The 14669-nt window shown below is 39.8% G+C and overlaps 1 protein-coding gene across 1 annotated transcript in view; it reads right to left on the bottom strand.

Moving 5' to 3' along the window:
* The window catches only part of CCDC102B (coiled-coil domain containing 102B), a 93034-nt gene that overhangs the window by 17789 nt on the left and 60576 nt on the right, over positions 1-14669 (bottom strand). Inside the window, exon 5 of the mRNA XM_037037088.1 lies at positions 949-1119. Within this exon, the coding sequence (XP_036892983.1) occupies positions 949-1119 (171 nt within the window). The remainder of the gene's footprint in view (positions 1-948; positions 1120-14669) is intronic.

Below are 14669 nucleotides of genomic sequence, written 5' to 3'. Positions count from 1 at the left end.
ATAGCTAAAATCACCTATCTGTGGTACTTGTGCTTGGAAGACATCACACTGAGGCCTCTTAAATTTCCCATAAACCGTTGGTGGGTTGACCTTGCCTAATATCACAAGATGGCCATGTTCTCTTAGACACCAGAAAGCACTGCAGAAAGTACAGATCATGTATACAGTGACTTGTAATTATGAGAAGTATGAAATACAATACTTCTCTGATATATAGGCTAAGAGCTTAAACCCTGAGCTTCAGTGATAGTGTGTCTATACATACACACACACATAAACATGCACACACATACCCGTGCTGAAGAATATTTGAACTGTGAAAATCAAAAGAAGACCAACTTTACCGTTTGCCTGAGCAGACAGGGCCAATGTAGTCCTACAGAAACAGCCTAATTCAGCTGATTCTGTAAGACCAGCTTAAATCTTGGTCGTGTCTTGCTTGTGCCTGTGGAAATTGCAGGCAGAACTTGAACCGTTTCCCTGGGTCAGTATGAGGGAACCACGGGAGATGCCCATGTTGCAACCAATCACCGTGAAGAACAGACAGTCGCTGCTTCCTCACTCTACCAGCTGTTTGAGAACAAGGTGTTCCTGGGCAAGATGTCCCATCCATGCTTCGTTTTGTGTGCTCCCAGTTTGGTCTCAACATTTTGGTGTGTGTTTGATGAACTTGGACTAATTCCTAACCCAGCAATGCATTTGTTTTCCCTTGGCTATTTCTAACCTTTTGAGAGAATCCCTAGAATCCCTAGAGCATGTGTACGAAATACACAGCACCACAAAGATGAGCACATTGTCTAGGTAATATCTCCTTTCCTTATAGTTGCATTTTCAATGGATTTTCCTGTTTAAAATGTAGACATTTATCCCAATCAAAGCCCTACGTTACAATGAAGAAAATGCTTGATATATGCTAAAACAGTTAGCATATGTCGACTTAGAAGGTACCTTATCTTCTTTTTGGTTGAGTCTCTCTTTTAGTTCTTCCACTTGAAATTTCAGTTTCTTTCCTTCAGCTGCATTCTGATCCGCACGGTGGTTTGCATGGGTCAGCTCTGCTATTTTCGCCTGGTATTGTCTGCTGAGCTTGTGGTAGGCATGTTGAAGGTCCAACAGTTCCTTCCAAAAGAAAACAGGGGTTCCATTGTTTGTAATTGACCCCAATAAAGTCAGAAGAATAGCACTTTCTTTTGAGAAAGGAGAAAAGCTTTTTAAGGAAGAATTCGGGTGATGGATCTTTTCCTCTGGAACTCTGCTTTTTTGCAATTAAACATCATGATAGGCATATAACCATAAATGGACAATATACCTGTGGGTGGCTGAACAGGCTAAGACAATGCAACTAACTCTTCAGGTTCTTGAGTAAAGAATCCATTTCCTGTGTTATGCAAATTTAGATTTTACATAAGCTTTCCAAAAGAAGAAATCATATATCAATAAGTACGGAATAAAACATAACAAAAATAAATGCAAGAAGCATTTATTTGTTAAATCAGCAAGGGTAGTCAAAGTTAACAAACTATTTGCTTTTAATGATTTTTCTAAGAAAAAGGCCCTAGTTGGGTGGCTCAGTGGGTTGGAGCATTGTCCTGTACATCAAAAGGTTACAGGTTCAATTCCTGGTCAGGGCACATACCTAGGTTGCTGGTTTGATCCCCAGTTGGGTCATATGTGGGAGGCAACTGATTGATATTTCTCACATTGATGTTCAAAAATAGATAATTTTTCTAAGAAAAAGGTTTCGTGCTGCCGCAGTGAAGCTGCCCTGGGCATCTTCCTGACGCCATGTACGAGTGGCCCAGAGGCCTGTGGCCAGAGGCCCGGCCTGAGAAGGACCAGTGACTTCGACCTGTTGGGACTGGCTCTTCAATCCATCCCGTTACAATGGACACCACACGAGATACGCGTTAGCAGGTTACTTTAACTGGCCTCAGCTTACTAATGTTGCCTCTCATTTTTAGTTAATATTTTTGGTGCCAACTTACTGTCATTGTAGAAAACCTCTTTATTGAAACTATGAAAAAATAACCTCTCAATTCTCATAACATTCCATGATACTTTAAGAAAATCTAAGGGTATTTCTTTCATTTCTTGAAAAATGCAAACCAGAACCACAATGAGCTATTATCCCCTCTTATCTGGTCTTTATCACAAAGACCAGAAATAACAAGTCTTGGCGAGGGGGTGGAGAAAGGGGAGCCCTAGTGGGCTGTTGGTGGGGATGTAAATTGGTGCAGCTGCCGTGGAAAACCGTGTGGACTCACAGCTACGGAGAACAGACTGCCGGGTGCCAGAGGGGCGTGGGGGTAGGCACCGGGTGAAAAAGGTGCAGGGTTGAAAAGTACGGATTGGTGGTCATGCAGTCGTCATGGGGATGTCTACAGCATGGGAGAATCTAGTCGACCGTATTGTGATAACTGTGCATGGGGCCAGGTGGGTACCAGAAATATCGGGGGACCACTTTGCCCACTGGGTAGCATTCCAACCACTCTGGTGTACACCTGAGAGTAGTGAAACATAGCTCTGAATGGAAACTGTACTTTAAACAATGTAAGAATCAAAAAATAAAATAAAGACAATTCATTAATTCACCCCCCCCCCTTTTTCTCTCTGGAGGGAGGCGGACCTCCCTGCTTCTCCGAGCTACGGCCCTGCAGCAGCACACAGTGGATTTCTGTTCTTCCTGGGACGGCCCCTCCCTCCAGCTGCCTATTTGAACACACATTATGGCAAAGGATGCAGGCAGCCGGGGCGCACATCAGCATGCCATGCGCGTGGGGGATGCTGCCCTCTGAGAACTCAGTCCTTCCCGTAACCTGCTCACAGAGGTCCTGCCGGAGGACATCCAAATAGGTGTTCCTTCAAAGAGTTAATCTGCCTCTGAAAAGGGAATTAGGTGAACAGTTCACATGGGCTCGGAGAGCAAGCTTATTTGAATACATTTGAATGGTAGAAAAACAGTGAGGTGAATATTTGTGTTTTATTTGAGCAGAGAAAAATCTCAGTGAAAATTAAACATGTAGAAACATATAGGGCTTCAGATTACTCGTCAGTGTGTAACCCTGTGTAGGTGTAAAGACCTAAAGCAATACAGATAGACAGTGAACATAATTCACAAGCCTTTATAAGCATATATGAATATTAATAGTGTGTCTCAATATAAAAATAGGAACATCCTGTGTGTGTATACAGATATTTTTGATGGGACAACATTAGTTTCTCCAATAGATTGACTGTCTAATGGTGTGAAGGATTAGAGGCAGGCTTTAAATTTTGTGTACGGCTTGGGAACGCGCAGTTTAGTTTGTGCTCTTGTAAGGAAGGATATTGCTTTCCACCTAGAATTAATTTTGTAGTTGATACATCAAGTACTGAGGCTTAAATGATTTTGATTCTGGCAAGCTGACAGAACCAAATCATTTTCTTGTAACTGAAAGGGACATAATGAAAGGCTGGTAGAAATGAACCAAGTAGGTCTAAATGCATATTTGATGGGAAACAAAATGGCATCCAGGGAATTTTATAAAGTATCTGTGTTGTTTCTGTGAGTTCAGTGTTTTCTAATTATAATTCAGTAACTAGTTCACATATGATTTCTTTTGAAATGCTTCCTTGATTACCCAGATGTAAACAATGATTCACAGTATTATTTTTAAATGATCTTTTATATAATCTGTTTATTTCTACCTATTTATGCAACCATTTCAAGGTACCACTGCTTCATGTTTTCCTTCTTCCTTCTCTCTTTGTCCCCTTTCCGTTTCCCCCCTTCCCCCTCTTCTCCCTCCCTGCTTCCTTCTTCCTTCTTCCTTCTAGTCAACAAACCTAGTGGACAACCAGCTGGGTACTTGATACCATTACAAGCACCAAAGATACACATATAAAGTCAACCTTTAGGCTTGTTTTCAGAGAAGAATAACACCAGAAAAATTAGGTACTCATCTTGGAAGGCATGTGTTCTATGGATGCTCAAGAAGGGATATTTAGAGCAGGTAACCGCGTGGTAATATTTCCAAGAGAAAGGGCCATTGAACCTGAAATTTGAGACTTCAGTACAAATTACTATATGGGGAGGGAAGATTGAGACACAGTATCTCCAGGAATAAGTACCAGCGCGTGCCCAGAGCAGAAGCGAGGAAGAGCCTGGTGTCCTGTGGGGATGACGACGGTGAACGTGCGTGTACCCTAGTAATGTGTGTGATTGGTTTGCTCAAGGGCAGTGAGGCGTTGCGTGTGTGCACGTGTGTGTTTAATGCTGCTCCCTGGGACGACGCACTGATTCAGACATATATTAGTCATGCTGGGTGGCTAATAGAACACTTCTTAAGGTTACGCAGATAGGCTATGCTGGATTGCAGTAAATGCAGCTCTGGTCTCGTGATACACGTTTCGTCATTCCACCCCAGAAGACATCTTGATGTCCATCATAGTAAATTTTTTCTATGATATTGAATATAATAAATAATTGCATCTATCTCAAAGGGCTGTATTGCATAGTAAACTATGTACACGTGAATATATGTATGTATCAGTATATATGTATGGAACAAATCACGTATATTTGTTTTATACATAACTAATTATTATTGTTACCACAAAAGTAAACTATTCTCAGTATGCTCCCGTTAATGCCTGCACGCATCCACAAACTGGAAGAACCCCAGAGGGAACTTACATCCTAAACAATGAATGTGTACATTTAAGTTCTTTGTTGAGTAAATAGAACTTCACTCTATGTGCTACTGTTTTACAATTTCCAAAGGGCATGCACTGTGTCAGTGGGGAGACAGTGCAGACTCGCTGTCTTCACTCTCAAAGAAAGCTGCCTGCCGAAGGGATGTGATCAAACACGTTCTGATAACGCTGCAGGATGCTGCTGGTAAGTGCGAACCAGACAGTCACCACTCCCGCCCTCAGAGATGAAGATTCGGATGCAGGCAGCTGAGCTCGTAATCGAAGCTGAACTCAGTGGGCGCAGCACACGGGCGATGGCGGCCCACTTGAAGGTAACACAAGACCAATGTGACAGCTTTGAGAGGACTTAGGAAGGTACTCATCCTGCGACTTACCCAAAAACTTTGCATCGGAAAAAAAAACACCCTTACACAGAAACCTCTTTTGATTCTATGCCCAATTCAAGTTATAAGCCATCTTTCTATTCCTCTTCATAGTAACTTTCTAAAGGAATTCTCTGTAGTTGTTTTATCCGCTGCCCCATGAGCAGTTATGTTTCAAACTCTCTTGATTACTTATGCAAGTGACTCCAGAAAAACTGTTGCGGCCAGGTTGCTGATAGCTTCTGGGCAGCTAAGGACATTACTCACCTGCCCTATCTTGAACTTGGACTTGGACTCGGACTCAGCAACATTCTCTGTTTAATGAAGATTGTACATATACAGTTGAATACTGAGGTCTAGATGTGTACACCCAGCTATCTACTTGGAATCTGCATTTGATGGGTAATAGACCTTTAAATGTAACAGGATTTATCATACTAATAATTCCAATGATATGGGAAACTTAATACCTTTTTAAAATTCCACTATAAACACACAGAAATGCCATTACAACCTCAGAAAGTAAGGAATAAAGCAAAGAAATAAGCCCTTAACAATTAGAGGTTTTATTTTAATGTTCATGTTAGTTCTGGAGATTTGGTATTATTAAGCCCAAGTAAAAAAAGCAATCTGAATCCTGCCCAGGACAGAGCGTAAAGAAATTACTCTCATTAAAAAAACCAAACCAACAAAAACAAAAAGCTCAAGGAATTGGGCACACACCAATATAAAGGAACTGAAATAATCACCAGGTGAAACCTTTGGAATACAGGGAACAAACAAACTCGAAATGACTTGAGAGGCTGGGTGCATGGGCCCATGGAGAAATCAATCTCAGGGAAAAACTAGCTCAAAAATGGCGTTTCAAACCATAAGACATAATGACTCCATGTGAAGAGGAGTAAAATAACAAAATAGGAAAATTAGCATCTCAAGAATTTGAGCTATAGCCATCTGAAAATGCTATAAAAACAATCATAATATCATTAAAAGATTAGAGGAAACCATATTGTTAAATATGTACTTTATTTTGTTCTTTTAGGAATATACATTATAATAAAATAAAGTGTGAGAACAGGAAAAGTAGGTTTGAAAAAGACCCCAGTAGAACTTCTTGAAAGGCTAAATGAAGTTCTAGAAAATAAAAAGTCAGTGGGTGAATTAAGTAGAAGTTTAGATATTATTGAGGAGGAAACTGACTAACCAACAGGTCAGAGTTAGATGATAGAGAACATAGCAAAGAACTGTGAAAAAACTGACTATGGTAAAGGCTACAAAGACAGACACTGAGGCCCAGACGTGCACACTCACCTGCCTACTGGCCCCACGCACTAGACCAACACTGTCCAAGCCCAGGATGGCCAGCCCTAAAGTGCAGCTGTCCCTTCCCCCCACATTCCTTTGGCCACAACTCAGGAATATGGTCACCTGTAAGTGACTGGGAATGCACTCCGTCTGCGTGCCCAGGAAGAAGAGGAAATGGGTAACGGGGGCACATGCCAATCTCCGCCCAACAGACACCCAAAAGAAGATAACACGTATTTGTGTGTGACTATGTATACCATACACATGCACATATAAGCATGCACACTCATGCACACACATTTCCACAGGATTTGAATGGCAAAGTGTAGTTTGATCCACTGTAAAATACACATGTGGGGGTATAATCATATAGCCCCCAAAGCAGAGCTAATAAAAAGGTACATATGCTTTTTTAAGTACTGCACATAACTATAGGTAATTAAATATTTATGAAACTGTTGACACACATGCTCACAACGAAAGTCTTGAATTCCAACAAACTTAACAAATTTCAGTGAATTGCAGATAACATTTTGCAGTCACAAAGCAACTAAATTACAAATCAATTTTTGAAAACAGTTTAAAAATTCTTGAAAATTAACGTTAGAGAATCACAATGAAAATTACAAATAAAAGTTCTGTACATACACTGTGCAAGATTTAACTAGACCACTAATTTAGGGTATTAGATATATTTAGAAAATAAAATGAAGTTTGAAAATAAATGAAGTTAATTATATATTATGAAACGTGGACTGTGAAACAGATTTAAAAGACCAGAAACAATACTAAAAAAAATAAAGAATAAACAAAAAGGAATAAAGAGAATGGATGTTCTTTTAAAAATTACATATAAAAGAGGGTAAAACACTAACAAGTTTGATTTGAAAAATAACAGGAGGAAAATTTTAATATTATCAGGAATGGATAGAGATATTTATAAATGATTTGAGAACATTATGTAGTATGCCAACATATAGTAAGAGATAAAAGAAATGGAAAATTTTGTAGAAAAATGTACTTTATCAGAAACTAAACTGAGAAAAGTTAGAGTGAGTGATCATTGAAATGTTGCACAAACAAGGCTCAGAAAACATGTGAGGTGAGTTTCGCCAAACCTCAGAGGCCTAGAGCATCTTGTCCCCGTAAAAAAGTGCGTCTGAATTGTGTGGATCAGTCAGATGCTGATACACGGTGATGGCTGGTTCTTTCTCTTCAGCAAGAAAATCAAGCCAAGGGGAAAGTAAAAAGAATAAAACAAGATCAAGATGTCCTAACTGACGAAGATAATACCTCTAGATCAATATGCAAAAGTACTTAGAAACACTGCAGAAAAAATTACAGATGCTAATCGGCGATATTATATTTATTTATTTTATTTTTAAAGCATTTTATTTATTTATTTTTAGAGAGAGGGGAAGGGAAGGAGAAAGAGTAGGAGAGAAACATCAATGTGTGGTTGCCTCTCATGGGTCCCCTACTTGGGACCTGGCCTGCAACCCAGGCATGTGCCCTGACTGGGAATCGAACCAGCGACCCTTTGCTTCACAGGCCCATGTTCAATCCACTGAGCCACACCAGCCAGGGCTTATCTTTATTTTTGCATCTTCTTTGTATATGTGTTTATACATGTATATATACTGAGTGTATCTCATATGTATCTCAGGCACAGATATAAATTAATCCTTATGGCATATGCTAAATAAAAATAATTTTTCTTTAGACTCCTTTTCATAGCAGGCATAAATCACCAATTAAGTCTGCTAATAATGAAGTGCTATAACAGTAGGCAATTCATTTACTCTCTTATAACACACCCCCCGACTCTGTGTGATGCTTAAAGATTTCTAAAGAGTTGCAAATGCTGCTATTAACCCTACAGCTAAACAGTATGTATAAGTTACAAATATAATTTAGCATTTATACAGCATTCTGTGTCTCCAGAGAACAAACAAATATTAAGTTAAACCCTTAACAGTTAGTCACCAAAATTGTGGATGGAATCACAAGTTCTTGCCTATTTCACAGGTCCCTGTGGGGAATAGAGAGCAATTGCTGACTCATTCTCAGTGGGAAATGCATTACTCCTACACAGTTTTCCTTAAAGCCCTGCACACTTAGCTAAGTAATGCTTTATAACTACAGTTTCCAACCTTCCCTCTGCCCACACTCTGTGCCCTGTACTTGCACAGAGCTGCAAATGTACGGAGAAAATTCTTTTCTGTTGAAGTTGCTTAATTTCACTTGATAAATCGGACCTTTCCAAGTCCTGCATGCAGCTTTGTGTGTGGAAGAGGCTGTGCACACAGTGAGCTGTCCTGACAAGGCTGTGGCTTTTGATCATAATACAAACACATAAATAATTTATGTGAAATTAATAGACTTGTGTATTGAGTTTACAGACCCAATATCCTAACAATTCCCGTCTTCACTTCCATAAGAGAAAGAGCAGAAGGCCTAACAAAGGAGAGAACAAGGAAGGGGTCGGAAAAGGCAAAGAGAAATAAAACCATGGCAAGTGTTTGCCAAAAAATAACGGGAAATAATCTGCAGGTTGGGATAGAGATACACAAAGAAGGAAAAGTCACAGAAGGAGAAATACAGTGGTCCAAAAAATAATAACAATATTGGTAAAGAAATGCTAGGCAGGACACTAGCATCCTAAATTCTTAGGGCGTTTTGGGAAAGAGGACAATTTACCAAAATGTCTCCACAGTTCTCAAAATCTATCCTATAATTATTCCAGGAAAATACCAAGCTACATATAAAGTAAATAGATATAAATATATATAAACTTTATGTTCAAAAGTATTCATTCTGCATTACTTCTAATAACAATAATAAACATTGAAAATAATCTATACAACATGGCCCTTATGAAATAAATTATAGTTAGTTCTTGCAGTGTAATGTTGTCTTAAAATTACAGGGGAAGAATTGCGTGATACGGAAGGAGGAGGCCAGCACTATGAGGCATGTCCCTGCCAGGGGTGTGTGTGACGGGGGAGTCACACCTTGACCAGGAGGCCCTGGAAAGGCCTGTGACTTGAGCCTTTGTGAGTTTCCCTCTTTCTGGGAAACAGGGGAGCTACCTGTCGCACATGGAGTCAAATCAATGGGGGTTGGTAGGACACACATCACATGTGTCACCTGGATGTGGAGGGATAGACTGGTGCCTCATTCACACCAGCAAAAGTCTGTTGCCTCAGACCAGGGAGAGAAGATATCCCTAGAAATTGCCTGGACCCTAGAACCTGTGGAAGCAGCGAGATAGTGGGATGAGCCATGGGGGGCCCTGCGGAAAGGAACTGAGCTTCACCAATTAAAAAAAACCCCTCACCCCACCCTAAAGGACCAGTTGGATAGGGGAGGTGAAGCCAAGAGAAGAGCCCCCTACGGAAGGGCTGGAGAAGAACTGGGGAGCCGGGGGACAGGTTAGAGGCTAAGGGGAGAGGAACGCTAGGGCAGAGGGAGCGGCACGGAGCAACTGAGGACCAGTCATGCCCACGGCCTGAACAACCGCACCAGTGCCTAGAACCGCTGCTCTCTTCCCCTTCCAGCCACCTAGTCCAGCCTGGAGAAGGGGAGGCAGCCCCCTGCATGGGAGACGGGGTTGGGAAAAAGGTGGGAAAGTGCAGAGGCCGACACGGCCACAAATGCGACCATTCCTAGATTTTAGTTCTGAACGAAGGACAAGAACTGTCCATGGACGTCAGTATATCAAAGACCGTTGGTAATTGCAAATGACTCAGAAATGTGGAGGAGCATAAAAACTGAGAAGTGTAGGATGTCTGTGATGCATAGATATTTGTTAGTGAATTGTGAATGAACACGTTTAGGGGAATGGAATAAGATGGAATATGGATTTTCAAGAATTATTAATGAAGAGCGCCTAGTACTAAAAGAGAATACAGAGTGTAGGAGTCAAGGGCGGGCAGGAGGAAGAAGGGCACACCACAGCCTGACCAAGGAGAGGAATTAAAATTGCTTTCTGTGCTGGTAATGTGGCATATCTTACATATACAGTCTCTGAAAATATGATACTTTATCAATTTACATATCTGTCAATAGACTCAGTGTTTATCACTTGTGTACTGAAGTTTGAATCAATATACTTAGTTTATAATTTTAATGGAAATCTGCCCATAATTTCTTAAAATAATGCTAATTATTTTAGCATTAAAATAAGAAATTAAATAATTTCTTAAATAATGCAAATAATTTCCATTTGCATTTCTGAATAATGCAAATTCTCACTAATTTGTTTTTTGGTAGGAAATATTTAACCGCAGTGAGAGTGAAACACCTTACTTTTCACCTTTAAGTGGGCTGTTTCTATGAGTATGGTCTATGTCCCACAGTGAAAAATTACTTCACACTCACTCCCTGGGAACAATGGCCATGTCATGACAGCTAACTTCCTATTAAAACCTGCGCTTCATGAGCCGTCTTTTTACACGGGGGAAGGTATCATGATGATTTCAGCCCGCGGACGCCCAGGTGTTCCACACTCAGTGTCTTACCCTGTCTGACGTCACGGAAAGAAAATGTTCCTTCCGGCGTGGAAACGGCATGTTCTTGCCAAAGGCACAAAGGCACTTACAGATGCAAGCGTAAGGAGTTGACGGTTGCCATTCTGTTAAACTAGAAGGCAATTTCCTTCCTTTGCATGGACATTTTTCTTGGAACTGCTAGGATAACCAGGATCATTGGAGTGCATTTCATTATTATGGAGGTCTTCTCCAGAGTTTTTTCATTCCTTGAAATATACAGCAGTAATCATTCCCTAGTCAATCATCACACCAGGTCAGTTTCATACCATCTAAAATTTAGATTATTTGTCTAACAGGTATTTCAACTTAAATAAATTGACTCTGGGGCAAAAGTTTCCTCTGAGTTTATGCATCAACAGTAAATATTAGCTCATGGCAAGCACTTAGTGATCTGTATTTTAGCTGATGCCTCCACAAATATAATTATTTTTTAGAATTTTCATTTCAAGCCATGAACATAGAGAACATAGACTTGAAGAAATGTTGAAAATGGAATTTATTACTTAAGAGGAAGCCACTTTAGCAAATATAGCACTTAATTTCTTAAATTTTAGATGAGCAATATGTATCAGAACCAAAAATAAACTACTAAGTCTCCCACAAAACAAAAACACACGACCACCTCCTTCCCTCCATTTCCTTCTTTTTAGGGTGAAAGGTTAGCTAGAAGCTCCCTAAGATCATTCTAATGTGTGTGCCCCATCATATTCTGGGGCGTGCACGTGAGTTATTGGGGGGACTGCAAATGTAAACTTCAAATCCCAGTCAAAGGCTATCGCGTTAGCCCTTTCTGCACTTGGGTTATTCCCTCTATGACTGGGTAGGTAGCTGACTAGATGAGACAGCTGTTCTAGAAACTACAGGCCACCCATACGCCTCCTTCTGTAGGGTGATGCGGAAAGAGATTTCCCCAAGTTCATGGAGAAATAAATGCTTTTCTCTGCATGAACATGTCACACTCATGCTCATTGCTTCTCTCCAGTTCTGAGAGTTCATGTCAAGGTGTTTTCACAGCACAGTTACACGAAACTGTGATGTTGGTCCTCACCTGCGTGTTACGTACCCAATTCTCCATTCCCAGAAAAATCCTGCATCTCGTACTTGTAAGACCTTTGTGGGTCCATGATGCATCCATTGGGAATTAGTATGGTAATAATATACAGGAACACATCCCTGAAGCATGATTCTAGTTACAGAATATCACAGTTTTCATGGAGACAGTGTGTGATTGGGCAATCCCATGTGAAATGGGAATCTTCATTTTCCAGTAGTTATGACAGCAATTTTACTTTCAGAGCTCCAGGGTTTGGTTAAATATCAGCTCATCAAATAGGAACCAGCACACCCAAAATGTAGTGTTGCCATGCTTCTTATAATCAGAAATACCTAGTTTTGATCAATTATATGAAAATTGAGAATTCTCCTAAAGGACTTGGCTATATGTGTTCTATAATTTATAGATTAGGATGACAGAAAGTTATTTCAAATTATATTAAAAATAAAAACATAAGATCAGTTTATGTTTATATATTGGGTTGGCCAAAAAGTCTGTATTTTTTTTTCATAAAATAAAAGACACATTTTTCACTTTCACTAATAACTTTATTGATATGGATATTTTGAATATGTTGACTATCTCCTGCTACTGGCTTCTAGTGGGTGGAGGCCAGAGGTGCTGCTAAACATCTTCTGATGCATAAGACAGCCCCACAGCAAAGATTCATTTGGCCAAAATGTCAATAGCACCAAGAAACTTTGCACACCACTTTTGACACGTTCGATCCGTCACAGCACCTTCTCCATACACTGCACAAATTTATTTTTGCATTTCAGTTGTGTTTTCACCTTTCTTGAAATTATAAAGCATAATATACCCAAAATGTGTGTTTTCTTCCACCTTCAATATTAAAATGGCTGCACAAAAATTCATTAATTTTGATGTTTTTTTTTTAAATGCATGCTGATATGACAGCTGTCTCAATACAATCTGACAAAATTGTTTCAAATAAAGTTAAACACTGAGGACTACCAGAGCTGTTGCATGGAACAAACTAAATGAACTCTTTGGCCAACCCTGTGTATATGTGTGCGTGGATACATCAAGTATAATGATACAGATGCACACACGTGATGTGGGCATGCGTTGCCAAGAAGAAAACAGAGGCTGTGCTCCATAGGTCTTTGAGAATATGCACATGTACAGGAGAGATAATTTAGATGCAAAAGCACAGGAAAGGCCTAGAAGCAAACAGAACAAGATTAAGAGTGGTTTTGTCTATAGTAGAACTGTGGGTGAACTTCAGTCCTACTTCACTATATCCTGATTTTTCTTTTGCTATTATTTTGGAATATAAAAATAACAAAGCTATGGAAAATCTACAGAGTGCTGAGCAGCAAAGGATATTTGAACACAACTAAGGCATTAGACCAAAAACTCAAAGAAATGTATTAGAAAAGAAGAAAATAGAAAAAGGAATACACACCATGTATGTTTGAGAAGCTGAATGAAAGTTATTTTAGAGAAGCTCGTCTTTCAAAATGTTTTTCCCCCAAGTCAATAGTGTGCAAGGTCAATCGTAATATACCAGATCAAAAAATGCAGCGATAATAAGCCACCATTACAGTATCAACATTTAAAAGCCCTATTCTTCAAGGATCCTATCACAGGAACGGAGAGTGTGGCTATGGTCCCTTGGGAATAAACAGGGACAAATTGCTTTCCTACTGTCCTGCAGGAGCTTTCCCATGCCATTGACAGGGGACACCTCGGGTTCTATTGACAGAGCATGCTTCAGTAACCAGCACTATTAAAAACAGTTCCAATCCATTATCTACAGGAAGTCAACAAACTATAAAACACTCTGCCAGCCAGCAAAACAAAGTCAGGTCAAATAAACTACATGGCTAACTTTTCCATGAGCATTAGTTAATTGGGAAATTAAATTGACCATAAGAAGTTATTGGTGTATTTTTTGTTTGTTTGTTTTCGGTTGTTTTTTTTTATTGTAATTTTTTCCATTAACATTTATTCCCCTTATCCCCTCCTCCCTGGACCTCTGCAATCACCACACACACAAAAGAAGTTAGTGGTTCTATATCCCAAATGCAGGTGGATAAATAAAGATTACTTTTAAAATTTTGCTTTGTTCATGATAAGCTTTGTGATCGCAAACAATTTTCCTAACCTTGCTGATAATCCTCACATTTTATGTTCATGAGATGCGATGCCAATACTGATCTCATGGTTGTTAATATGATCAGTATCAGGTGAATAGGTCTATATAATGCACTAATTCAATAGCAGGTGCTCCCTACACTGTTGAATAAATGGCAACTTTCATTACTGTGTATATTTTAAAACGTGTATCTATTGTGTTCAAATTTTTATGTTAGTATTTTTTTTACTTAAAAAAATTTTTTGCTTGTTCATTTTTAGAGAGAGGGGAAGGGAAGGAAAGAGGGAGAGAAGCATCAATGTGTGGTTGCCTCTCACATGCCCCCTACTGGGGACCTGACCCACAACCCAGGTATGTGCCCTGACTGGGAATCAAACCAGCGACCTTTTGGTTTTCAGGCCTGTGTTCAATCTACTGCACCACACCAACCAGGGCCCCAAATTGTTAAATGAATCCATGTTGTGAAGTTACAAAAAAAAGCACATTTCCTCCCCAAACTATACTTTACAGTAGCTATAAGTAAACAGGAAAGTGTGTCTGCAGAGGAGAAACAGTGTACAGCCAGAAAAAAGTGCCAG

This window comes from Sturnira hondurensis, unplaced genomic scaffold, assembly GCF_014824575.4.
Source record: "Sturnira hondurensis isolate 20B ecotype Veracruz unplaced genomic scaffold, ASM1482457v3 Scaffold0001872, whole genome shotgun sequence".
Taxonomy (NCBI): domain Eukaryota; kingdom Metazoa; phylum Chordata; class Mammalia; order Chiroptera; family Phyllostomidae; genus Sturnira; species Sturnira hondurensis.
This window is presented reverse-complemented; position numbering and strand designations above follow the sequence as displayed.